The sequence below is a fragment of the Carassius auratus genome, chromosome 27, assembly GCF_003368295.1.
Source record: "Carassius auratus strain Wakin chromosome 27, ASM336829v1, whole genome shotgun sequence".
NCBI lineage: Eukaryota > Metazoa > Chordata > Actinopteri > Cypriniformes > Cyprinidae > Carassius > Carassius auratus.
Genome location: NC_039269.1, coordinates 11,092,810 through 11,105,704, shown reverse-complemented (window position 1 = coordinate 11,105,704; position 12,895 = coordinate 11,092,810). Strand labels below are relative to the sequence as shown.

Below are 12,895 nucleotides of genomic sequence, written 5' to 3'. Positions count from 1 at the left end.
GTACCGTCAGTATGAACGATCAAAACCTGAATTCCTTGTACTCACCTTTGGTAGTGCAAAAGACGTCAAGGTGTCTAAAACAGATAAAAGACTCTCTGTTAAAGTTGAGAAAAAGAAGAAAATCCATGTGGATCTGAATATCTCCTCTGCTGCTGTGTCTGACTCTGCTCTGTACTACTGTGCTCTGAGGCCCACAGTGACAGGAAACACATCAGCTCTCTACAAAAACCTGTTACACTGAGAGACAAGAGAAAAAGTACATAAAAGAAATACAAATTAAATGATCTCAAATAATTCTCATGTGTAATACAGTATATAGTACATACTGTACATTCATGTGGAATTCCTGCTTGTTCCAAATTCTTACATTTTATATAAAAATAGCTAGACTATAAACAATAAATATTCTTCAAATTTTCCTCAGTCAAAATGAAAATGATAAATGCAAAGTATTTAAAACATGCTTTTACAAAGCAGGAAGTTTCTGTGTATGTTTTTGACTGATCTGGAAGACTTACAGTTCAGAGCACTGAGAGCCTCAACAGATATTTATTTATTATTATTATTATTATTATTATTATTATTATTATTATTTTTACTATTATTTGTAAAGTGCAGAAATTATCACTAAAGAAAGGGAAATAGTCAAATTGAGCTGCTCATATAGTACAATTATATGGCTTTTCAGGTACAAACAGAATCTGAGAAATATTTACGGTAGTACAAAAAAAGGTGTATTTATTACAAAAATGTGCATGATAATATAGCTATGAACACCCTGCTGATCCATGGTTTCAGTCGACTACATGCACATGCACATGCACATCCACGCTCACTATAAAAAAAGTTATTTACTATTTCAGCATGACAACAACTATGGACGCAAAAAAATAATTCCAAAAAGAATGACAACATTTAAAAAAATATATTTGTTTTCACTTTTGTACAGAAAAAAAAGTTACAAGTCAGATAGGGAGTTCTAAAATTATGTCAGATTTTGACTCTGGGTTGAACACTTTATAATTTAATTAAAACTATGCAATTTCAGAAGTTGGCCACTATGTGGCATAATCTATGATGTTGATGGAAACTACTCATTTAAGTTCCTGTTGTATGTGTGTAATGTCTGCAAATAATTGCTTCTGGACTGGTAAACTTCAGACTAATATTGCCTGCTGCACTATGTTAATCTGTCTGATGAATTTACTTCTAATGGCTACAGTTCTTGGTAAGTAACTTAACTGTTAAGCTCTGAAGCAACATGAGCATGTTTTTAACTAGAATAAACACACTCCAGCAGTGGGTGGAGCTTATAGTTGAGAGTGAGAGGCAGAGTGAAACAGCTACAGTACAGTTATAAAGATTATATTGTTGTCATCACTGTCTCTGTAAAGACATCATGTTTCTTTTCACCTTTCTAATAATCCAGTTTTGCATAGGTAAGAGATATCCATAAATCCATAAATAAAATAAAATCCAATTAGCTTTATACAGTTTATTAATGTGTTTTATTGTTTGATTAATTATGGTTCTTTTCATTTTTTACAGGAAATTCATTTGGTGACACAATACAACCATGGTTTCTAGAAAAACATGATTCTGAGGGTGAAAATGTGACTCTGTCATGTAACTACAGCCTCACTAGCGGCACTAGTGTTACTATCCAGTGGTATCGCCAGTATCCCGGAGCAAAACCCGAGTTTTTACTTTTTGTCACTGAATATTCCAGCAAATCTGAGCCTGAACTACGACTATTTTCAGAAGCTAAAAAAGAAATCAAACGTGTGGATCTGATCATCTCCTATGCTGCTGTATCAGACTCTGCTCTGTATTACTGTGCTCTGGTGCCCACAGTGACAGGAAACACAGTAACAATGTACAAAAACCTTCCCTTTTATCTAGTAAAATTAAAACACAAACACACTCATACAGAGACAAAGACTAAGAGAGAAACTGTAAAGTATTTATAGGTCTGATAAAATAATCTGATTAAAAAAAAATAAAAAAGTACTGAATCCAAATCACCAGGTGCAAAAACTGCAAATAAAAATATTAAATCAACTTTACATTTTCTAATAATACTAATATTCTTAATTTTATCAGTTGTGGGCAGTGGCGGTGGCAGTGTTCTCAAACATCCAATAGAAACTTTGACAGAGACTATGAAACAATTGTGAACAATGTACAATGTATCTTCATTCAGTTATTCTGTTCTGTGTCTCAGCTAGGGATTATTAATTTGGTGAATTATAGATTTTTTTATATATCACAAAAAAATTACAAATGTACTCTTACAAATGTTTTATTTTTCAGCTGGTAATGATCTTTGGAAATGTCATCAAATCAAACTAAACCGATGTTGTTTATGAAGAGGGTTCAAGTGTCAAATGTATTATCTCCACTGGTACCATCAGTATGAAAGATCTAAACCTGAATTTCTTGTTCTATGGTGGTGCAAAAGAATCTCAGTGGTCTGATGTTGATCCAAGGTTCTCTGTTAACATTCCAAAAAGTGAACATGTGGATCTGGAGATCTCCTCTGCTTCTGTATCAGACTCTGCTCTGTTCTACTGTGCTCTGGCGCCCTGTTATTTATATATATAATATTACAGTCTTCACTGTAGCATATAGGCTCCTCCCAGAAGTCAGAAACTGATTTGAATTTATTGCTGTTTTAACAGATGCAGAAAGAGAAGGAGGACATATACATCTCTGTCTATTTTATTGAGTTGGTGATTTCAATTGCATATAATGGCACTGTTGAAAAGTGCCACTGTGATCATAGTTTTATATGTCTGTGGTGAGTAGAACAATTAAGTAATGGTTCTTTTTAAATATATTTAAAATGATTCTTCATTATGTGTGAATGTGCATATTCTTTTTGCAGCCAATGAGAATATTTCTTACTCATAATGTTTTTATTAAATTTCAGGTTTTAATTCTCAAGACAAAGTTGATCAGCATACAAGCATTCAGTTTGCTTTTGAAGGTGACACTGTAACGATCAACTGTACATATCAGACTGCTTATGGAGGCACGACTCTCTTCTGGTACCAGCAGAAAGACAATGGAAATCCCAAGCATATGCCAATGGATTATCATAGCAAAGGAGAAGTGCTCACTAACACAGATTTAGACAGATTTGTAAACAATATTTGAGATAAATAGGCCTTTTGTGTACATAGAAAATGTCTTAGATCTTTAAGCACAGCTCATGAGAAATGGGGGCAAAAACAAAAGAATTGCATTTATAATTTTGTTCAGTGTTCAGTACTTGCATCTCAGCCAAATATTGTCAGATCCTCATAAACCATACGGGAAAAAAATGGAAAGCTTATTTATTCAGCTTTCAGATAATTTATAAATCTCAATTTTGAAAAATGATCACATTAGACTGGTTTTGTGGTCCAGGGTCACATTTCTTAATGCTTGTGATACTTCATTAAAAACAGGGAGATCAGTTAAGTATGATTTGTTGAATGGCGCTGGCCTTCTCACTTATTCAATATTATCACTCTTTGTGGTTCTTCAAATGAAGTGTCTTTCAGCATCCAACCTATTTGAAATTATCGCTCAGTCTTCTGGGTTTATTTCCATGGCTTTTGAGTTTCTTTTTACATTTCAAATCAAGTCCTTAAAAAAGCAAGATACACAGAGAAGAATACTAAGAGAGCAATTATAAACTGTAGTTGTGATTAATATTAATAATAGATTTAATAGGTAAATAATCTGATAAAAAGCTACTGAATCCACAGTCTACATGTGGAAATCAAAATAAGTGAACATTTAAATACATATGAAATTCAGAAGTGTATTAAGAAAGCCATCGTTATTTACATCAAAAATCCATACAAAAGTTGCCTATAGTTTAATTTCTAAAGCATTATCATGTGTAACACACACAGTGTAGGTATAATGTGCCACAAGATGGCAGAGCTGAACTTATACAGGTATAATGTGGCTCAGAGGGGAGGAACTCAGTGTTCACAGATCTGACATGATCTAATGTGTTTGACAGAAACTGTAGTTAAAAGGATTTCAATCCGAGTCTTCTCAGAGTGAACACAATCAATGGATCTTCATTCAGTTATTCTGTTCTGTGCCTCAACAGGTGTGTATTCATTTGGTTACTTCAGATTTATTTTTTTACGATTTTACTTTAAATCTCTAAAAAGTTTCAAATATACTTTTAAAAATGTTTACTTTTCCAGCTGCTGTCTTTGGAAATGTCATCAAACTGAACAAAACAGATGTTTATGAGGAGGGTTCGAATGTTATATTGTCCTGCAGTCATTCCCCTGCAGCTTCAGATGATATCCACTGGTACCGTCAGTATGAACGATCAAAACCTGAATTCCTTGTACTCACCTTTGGTAGTGCAAAAGACGTCAAGGTGTCTAAAACAGATAAAAGACTCTCTGTTAAAGTTGAGAAAAAGAAGAAAATCCATGTGGATCTGAAGATCTCCTCTGCTGCTGTATCAGACTCTGCTCTGTACTACTGTGCTCTGAGGCCCACAGTGACAGGAAACACATCAGCTCTCTACAAAAACCTGTTACACTGAGAGACAAGAGAAAAAGTACATAAAAGAAATACAAATTAAATGATCTCAAATAATTCTCATGTAATACAGTATATAGTACATACTGTACATTCATGTGGAATTCCTGCTTGTTCCAAATTCTTACATTTTAAATAAAAATAGCTAGACTATAAACAATAAATATTCTTCAAATTTTCCTCAGTCAAAATGAAAATGATAAATGCAAAGTATTTAAAACATGCTTTTACAAAGCAGGAAGTTTCTGTGTATGTTTTTGACTGATCTGGAAGACTTACAGTTCAGAGCACTGAGAGCCTCAACAGATATTTATTTATTATTATTATTATTATTATTATTATTATTATTATTATTTTTACTATTATTTGTAAAGTGCAGAAATTATCACTAAAGAAAGGGAAATAGTCAAATTGAGCTGCTCATATAGTACAATTATATGGCTTTTCAGGTACAAACAGAATCTGAGAAATATTTACGGTAGTACAAAAAAAGGTGTATTTATTACAAAAATGTGCATGATAATATAGCTATGAACACCCTGCTGATCCATGGTTTCAGTCGACTACATGCACATGCACATGCACATCCACGCTCACTATAAAAAAAGTTATTTACTATTTCAGCATGACAACAACTATGGACGCAAAAAAATAATTCCAAAAAGAATGACAACATTTAAAAATATATATTTGTTTTCACTTTTGTACAGAAAAAAAAGTTACAAGTCAGATAGGGAGTTCTAAAATTATGTCAGATTTTGACTCTGGGTTGAACACTTTATAATTTAATTAAAACTATGCAATTTCAGAAGTTGGCCACTATGTGGCATAATCTATGATGTTGATGGAAACTACTCATTTAAGTTCCTGTTGTATGTGTGTAATGTCTGCAAATAATTGCTTCTGGACTGGTAAACTTCAGACTAATATTGCCTGCTGCACTATGTTAATCTGTCTGATGAATTTACTTCTAATGGCTGCAGTTCTTGGTAAGTAACTTAACTGTTAAGCTCTGAAGCAACATGAGCATGTTTTTAACTAGAATAAACACACTCCAGCAGTGGGTGGAGCTTATAGTTGAGAGTGAGAGGCAGAGTGAAACAGCTACAGTACAGTTATAAAGATTATATTGTTGTCATCACTGTCTCTGTAAAGACATCATGTTTCTTTTCACCTTTCTAATAATCCAGTTTTGCATAGGTAAGAGATATCCATAAATCCATAAATAAAATAAAATAAAATCCAATTAGCTTTATACAGTTTATTAATGTGTTTTATTGTTTGATTAATTATGGTTCTTTTCATTTTTTACAGGAAATTCATTTGGTGACACAATACAACCATGGTTTCTAGAAAAACATGATTCTGAGGGTGAAAATGTGACTCTGTCATGTAACTACAGTATCACTAGTGGCAGCACTAGTGTTAATATCCACTGGTATCGCCAGTATCCCGGAGCAAAACCTGAGTTTTTACTTCTTGTCACTGAATATTCCAGCAAATCTGAGCCTGAACTACGACTATTTTCAGAAGCTAAAAAAGAAATCAAACGTGTGGATCTGGTGATCTTCTCTGCTGCTGTATCAGACTCTGCTCTGTATTACTGTGCTCTGGTGCCCACAGTGACAGGAAACACAGTAACAATGTACAAAAACCTTCCCTTTTATCTAGTAAAATTAAAACACAAACACACACATACAGAGACAAAGACTAAGAGAGAAACTGTAGAGTATTTATAGGTCTGATAAAATAATCTGATTAAAAAAAATAAACAAATAAAAAAAAAAAAAGTACTGAATCCAAATCACCAGGTGCAAAAACCGAAAATAAAAATATTAAATCAACTTTACATTTTCTATTAATACTAATATTCTTAATTTTATCAGTTTTGGCAGTGGCGGTGGCAGTGTTCTCAAACATCCAATATGTTTGGTGCAAAAGAATCTCAGTGGTCTGATGTTGATCCAAGGTTCTCTGTTAACATTCCAAAAAGTGAACATGTGGATCTGGAGATCTCCTCTGCTTCTGTATCAGACTCTGCTCTGTTCTACTGTGCTCTGGCACCCTGTTATTTATATATATAATATTACAGTCTTCACTGTAGCATATAGGCTCCTCCCAGAAGTCAGAAACTGATTTGAATTTATTGCTGTTTTAACAGATGCAGAAAGAGAAGGAGGACATATACATCTCTGTCTATTGTATTGAGTTGGTGATTTCAATTGCATATAATGGCACTGTGGAAAAGTGCCACTGTGATCATAGTTTTATATGTCTGTGGTGAGTAGAACAATTAAGTAATGGTTCTTTTTAAATATATTTAAAATGATTCTTCATTATGTGTGAATGTGCATATTCTTTTTGCAGCCAATGAGAATATTTCTTACTCATAATGTTTTTATTAAATTTCAGGTTGTAATTCTCAAGACAAAGTTGATCAGCATACAAGCATTCAGTTTGCTTTTGAAGGTGACACTGTAACGATCAACTGTACATATCAGACTGCTTATGGAGGCACGACTCTCTTCTGGTACCAGCAGAAAGACAATGGAAATCCCAAGCATATGCCAATGGATTATCATAGCAAAGGAGAAGTGCTCACTAACACAGATTTAGACAGATTTGTAAACAATATTTGAGATAAATAGGCCTTTTGTGTACATAGAAAATGTCTTAGATCTTTAAGCACAGCTCATGAGAAATGGGGGCAAAAACAAAAGAATTGCATTTATAATTTTGTTCAGTGTTCAGTACTTGCATCTCAGCCAAATATTGTCAGATCCTCATAAACCATACGGGAAAAAAATGGAAAGCTTATTTATTCAGCTTTCAGATAATTTATAAATCTCAATTTTGAAAAATGAACACATTAGACTGGTTTTGTGGTCCAGGGTCACATTTCTTAATGCTTGTGATACTTCATTAAAAACAGGGAGATCAGTTAAGTATGATTTGTTGAATGGCGCTGGCCTTCTCACTTATTCAATATTATCACTCTTTGTGGTTCTTCAAATGAAGTGTCTTTCAGCATCCAACCTATTTGAAATTATCGCTCAGTCTTCTGGGTTTATTTCCATGGCTTTTGAGTTTCTTTTTACATTTCAAATCAAGTCCTTAAAAAAGCAAGATACACAGAGAAAAATACTAAGAAAGCAATTATAAACTGTAGTTGTGATTAATATTAATAATAGATTTAATAGGTAAATAATCTGATAAAAAGCTACTGAATCCACAGTCTACATGTGGAAATCAAAATAAGTGAACATTTAAATACATATGAAATTCAGAAGTGTATTAAGAAAGCCATCGTTATTTACATCAAAAATCCATACAAAAGTTGCCTATAGTTTAATTTCTAAAGCATTATCATGTGTAACACACACAGTGTAGGTATAATGTGCCACAAGATGGCAGAGCTGAACTTATACAGGTATAATGTGGCTCAGAGGGGAGGAACTCAGTGTTCACAGATCTGACATGATCTAATGTGTTTGACAGAAACTGTAGTTAAAAGGATTTCAATCCGAGTCTTCTCAGAGTGAACACAATCAATGGATCTTCATTCAGTTATTCTGTTCTGTGCCTCAACAGGTGTGTATTCATTTGGTTACTTCAGATTTATTTTTTTACGATTTTACTTTAAATCTCTAAAAAGTTTCAAATATACTTTTAAAAATGTTTACTTTTCCAGCTGCTGTCTTTGGAAATGTCATCAAACTGAACAAAACAGATGTTTATGAGGAGGGTTCGAATGTTATATTGTCCTGCAGTCATTCCCCTGCAGCTTCAGATGAGATCCACTGGTACCGTCAGTATGAACGATCAAAACCTGAATTCCTTGTACTCACCTTTGGTAGTGCAAAAGACGTCAAGGTGTCTAAAATAGATAAAAGACTCTCTGTTAAAGTTGAGAAAAAGAAGAAAATCCATGTGGATCTGAATATCTCCTCTGCTGCTGTATCAGACTCTGCTCTGTACTACTGTGCTCTGAGGCCCACAGTGACAGGAAACACATCAGCTCTCTACAAAAACCTGTTACACTGAGAGACAAGAGAAAAAGTACATAAAAGAAATACAAATTAAATGATCTCAAATAATTCTCATGTGTAATACAGTATATAGAACATACTGTACATTCATGTGGAATTCCTGCTTGTTCCAAATTCTTATTACGTTTTATATAAAAATAGCTAGACTATAAACAATAAATATTCTTCACATTTTCATCAGTCAAAAATGAAAACGATAAATGCAAAGTATTTAAAACATGCTTTTACAAAGCAGGAAGTTTCTGTGTATGTTTTTGACTGATCTGGAAGACTTACAGTTCAGAGCACTGAGAGCCTCAACAGATATTTATATATTATTATTATCATTATTTTTACTATTATTTGTAAAGTGCAGAAATTATCACTAAAGAAAGGGAAATAGTCAAATTGAGCTGCTCATATAGTACAATTATATGGCTTTTCAGGTACAAACAGAATATGAGAAATATTTACGGTGGTACAAAAAAAGGTGTATTTATTACAAAAATGTGCATGATCATATAGCTATGAACACCCTGCTGATCCATGGTTTCAGTCGACTACATGCACATCCACATCCACGCTCACTAAAAGTTCTTTACTATTTCAGCATGACAACAACTATGGACGCAAAAAAATAATTCCAAAAAGAATGACAACATTTAAAAAAATATATTTGTTTTCACTCTTGTACAGAAAAAAAAGTTAAAAGTCAGATAGGGAGTTCTAAAATTATGTCAGCTTTTGACTCTGAGTAGAACACTTTATAATTTAATTAAAACTATGCAATTTCAGAAGTTGGCCACTGTGTGGCATAATCTATGATGTTGATGGAAACTACTCATTTAAGTTCCTGTTGTATGTGTGTAATGTCTGCAAATAATTGCGTGCTGGACTGGTAAACTTCAGACTAATATTGCCTGCTGCACTATGTTAATCTGGCTGATGAATTTACTTCTAATGGCTACAGTTCTTGGTAAGTAACTTAACTGTTAAGCACTGAAGCAACATGAGCATGTTTTTAACTAGAATAAACACACTCCAGCAGTGGGTGGAGCTTATAGTTGAGAGTGAGAGGCAGAGTGAAACAGCTACAGTACAGTTATAAAGATTATATTGTTGTCATCACTGTCTCTGTAAAGACATCATGTTTCTTTTCACCTTTCTAATAATCCAGTTTTGCATAGGTAAGAGATATCCATTCTATCAATATGCTTATTATGAAAAAAAAAATCCATAAATAAAATGAAATCCAATTAGCTTTATACAGTTTATTAATGTGTTTTATTGTTTGATTAATTATGGTTCTTTTCATTTTTTACAGGTAATTCCTTTGGTGACACAATACAACCATGGTTTCTAGAAAAACATGATTCTGAGGGTGAAAATGTGACTCTGTCCTGTAACTACAGCCTCACTAGCGGCACTAGTGTTACTATCCAGTGGTATCGCCAGTATCCCGGAGCAAAACCTGAGTTTTTACTTTTTGTCACTGAATATTCTAGCAAATCTGAGCCTGAACTTCGACTATTTTCAGAAGCTAAAAAAGAAATCAAATGTGTGGATCTGATCGTCTCCTCTGCTGCTGTATCAGACTCTGCTCTGTATTACTGTGCTCTGGTGCCCACAGTGACAGGAAACACAGCAACAATGTACAAAAACCTTCCCTTTTATCTAGAAAAATTAAAACACAAACACACACATACAGAGACAAAGACTAAGAGAGAAACTGTAGAGTATTTATAGGTCTGATAAAATAATCTGATAAAAAAAAATAAACAAGTACTGAATCCAAATCACCAGGTGCAAAAACTGCAAATAAAACTATTAAATCAACTTTACATTTTCTAATAATACTAATATTCTTAATTTTATCAGTTGTGGGCAGTGGCGGTGGCAGTGTTCTCAAACATCCAATAGAAACTTTGACAGAGACTATGAAACTATTGTGAAAAATGTACAATGTATCTTCATTCAGTTATTCTGTTCTGTGTCTCAGCTAGGGAGTATTAATTTGGTGAATTATAGATTTTTTATATATCACAAAAAAATTACAAATGTACTCTTACAAATGTTTTGTTTTTCAGTTGGTAATGATCTTTGGAAATGTCATCAAATTAAACAAAACCGATGTTGTTTATGAAGAGGGTTCAAGTGTCAAATGTATTATCTCCACTGGTACCATCAGTATGAAAGATCTAAACCTGAATTTATTGTTCTGACCTATGGTGGTGCAAAAGAATCTCAGTGGTCTGATGTTGATCCAAGATTCTCTGTTAATATTCCAAAAAGTGAACATGTGGATCTGGAGATCTCCTCTGCTGCTGTATCAAACTCTGCTCTGTTCTACTGTGCTCTGGCGCCCTGTTATTTATATATATAATATTACAGTCTTCACTGTAGAATATAGGCTCCTCCCAGAAGTCAGAAAGTGATTTGAATTTATTGCTGCTTTAACAGATGCAGAAAGAGAAGGAGGACATATACATCTCTGTCTATTTTATTGAGTTGGTGATTTCAATTGCATATAATGGCACTGTTGAAAAGTGCCACTGTGATCATAGTTTTATATGTCTGTGGTGAGTAGAACAATTAAGTAATGGTTCTTTTTAAATATATTTAAAATGATTCTTCATTATGTGTGAATGTGCATATTCTTTTTGCAGCCAATGAGAATATTTCTTACTCATAATGTTTTTATTAAATTTCAGGTTGTAATTCTCAAGACAAAGTTGATCAGCATAAAAGGATTCAGTTTGCTTTTGAAGGTGACACTGTAACGATCAACTGTAAATATCAGACTGCTTATACAGCCCCGACTCTCTTCTGGTACCAGCAGAAAGGCAATGGAAATCCCAAGCATATGCTAAATAAAGTCTCTAATTCTGGAAACACTGAGGAAGAATTCAAGGCGAGATTTCATGCGTCTCTCAACAAAACTGCAGTTCCACTCACAATCCAGGATGTGCGTGTGTCTGACTCTGCTGTGTACTACTGTGCTCTGAATCCCACAGTGACTGAAACACACTCAACACTCACACAAAAACTCTGACAATGCAACAGCATACACTACATCATCATGCAATTTAATTTTTTTCGCTTATTCTATGATTTCATTAATTGGACCCTTTTCATCCATAAATTTATTCTATTTTAGTATGTTTCTTTCACTTAAAATGTACATTATTTTTATGATCTAATTTTAAAGTTTACAGTTTAGTTACATTAATCCATTTATGTGAAGATATTTTATTACATTAAAAGGCATGTTTACTTGTACATACACTACAGTCTGTCTATTATGCCCCATTGCTTTTATTCCATCTTGAACTTTTCCCTAAATATCTCTTTTTGCACTGTCCTTCCATGTTATGTTGTGTATTTGTTTAAAGTATATATATAAAGTATATATTTATTTTAATAGTTGAGCTATGTGTAAGTTTATAAATGTTTATAAATCTTGCACCATGGTCCTGTGAGGCACAACATTTTGTTCACGGGGAATTTCAACAACTAGACTTGAATTAAGCATGAAATTCCACTTACAATATACTAGTTAACCAGAAGAGGGCAGTATGTACTCAATACTACATTTGACAGTACAGCAGCTTTTATAGGTCTCCGCAAGCTCCTCCTTGGACAAATCATTATAATACCAAAAGCAAAATTCTTATATTCACTGGTTTTTCTAGACTTCAAAGTGTATTCAGCCAAGATACTCATGCCACACAGGTTGAGGAATATATTTCTCTTCGCACTATTCTTTTTTGGTATGAGGTTTAATTAATACAACTGTATATTAATTTAAGCTGGCTGTTGTAATGTATTGCACATTAAATATTCTTAAGTCTTTATAAAGTGCAGATTAGATGACACAGATGATCATCCAGACAAACATGTGACTGAAGCTGAAGGAAGATCAGTAGTATTAAATATAATAGCGTACTGTCTCAGTCAGGGCCGCTGCTGGCCAAATGGGTGCCCTAAACAGGATTGTATTATTGTGCCCCGCTTCCTCAAATATGATGATGGGGGAAAAAACACCTTCTATAGGGGTGAAAACTTTAATCAAATGAAAAAAAATAAATTAATACATTTTATTATTTACAAATTACAATTGTAGCTCTTGACATTTACTATAACTTAATTATGACTCTAATTTATTTTATAGTCTCAAGCATTCAGAAATCATGCAAAAGGAAATTAAGCAGTTTTACTATGATAAAACCATGGTTTATTTTTGTAAGGGTTGTGATATGCATGTTTTTTTTGTTGAGGAAATTATAAAGGCTGTGTCATCTATAGCA

General features: G+C 33.4%; 6 gene segments (V, D, J or C); all 6 read left to right on the top strand.

The window, feature by feature from the left end:
- Positions 1-1,267: 1,267 nt before the first annotated feature.
- On the top strand, positions 1,268-1,970 carry LOC113046311 (T cell receptor alpha variable 12-2-like). The segment is given in 2 exon segments: positions 1,268-1,439; positions 1,549-1,970. Coding segments are annotated over 2 exon segments (462 nt in total).
- Positions 1,971-3,815: 1,845 nt separating this feature from the next.
- LOC113046310 (T cell receptor alpha variable 12-3-like) lies at positions 3,816-4,564 on the top strand. The segment is given in 2 exon segments: positions 3,816-4,111; positions 4,212-4,564. Coding segments are annotated over 2 exon segments (393 nt in total).
- Positions 4,565-5,588: 1,024 nt separating this feature from the next.
- Positions 5,589-6,314, top strand: LOC113045453 (T cell receptor alpha variable 9-2-like). The segment is given in 2 exon segments: positions 5,589-5,760; positions 5,875-6,314. Coding segments are annotated over 2 exon segments (465 nt in total).
- Positions 6,315-7,855: 1,541 nt separating this feature from the next.
- LOC113046309 (T cell receptor alpha variable 12-3-like) lies at positions 7,856-8,604 on the top strand. The segment is given in 2 exon segments: positions 7,856-8,151; positions 8,252-8,604. Coding segments are annotated over 2 exon segments (393 nt in total).
- An 864-nt stretch (positions 8,605-9,468) lies between these two features.
- Positions 9,469-10,334, top strand: LOC113046308 (T cell receptor alpha variable 12-2-like). The segment is given in 2 exon segments: positions 9,469-9,775; positions 9,913-10,334. Coding segments are annotated over 2 exon segments (462 nt in total).
- A 664-nt stretch (positions 10,335-10,998) lies between these two features.
- LOC113045455 (T-cell receptor alpha chain V region CTL-F3-like) lies at positions 10,999-11,746 on the top strand. The segment is given in 2 exon segments: positions 10,999-11,167; positions 11,300-11,746. Coding segments are annotated over 2 exon segments (390 nt in total).
- Positions 11,747-12,895: the final 1,149 nt, after the last annotated feature.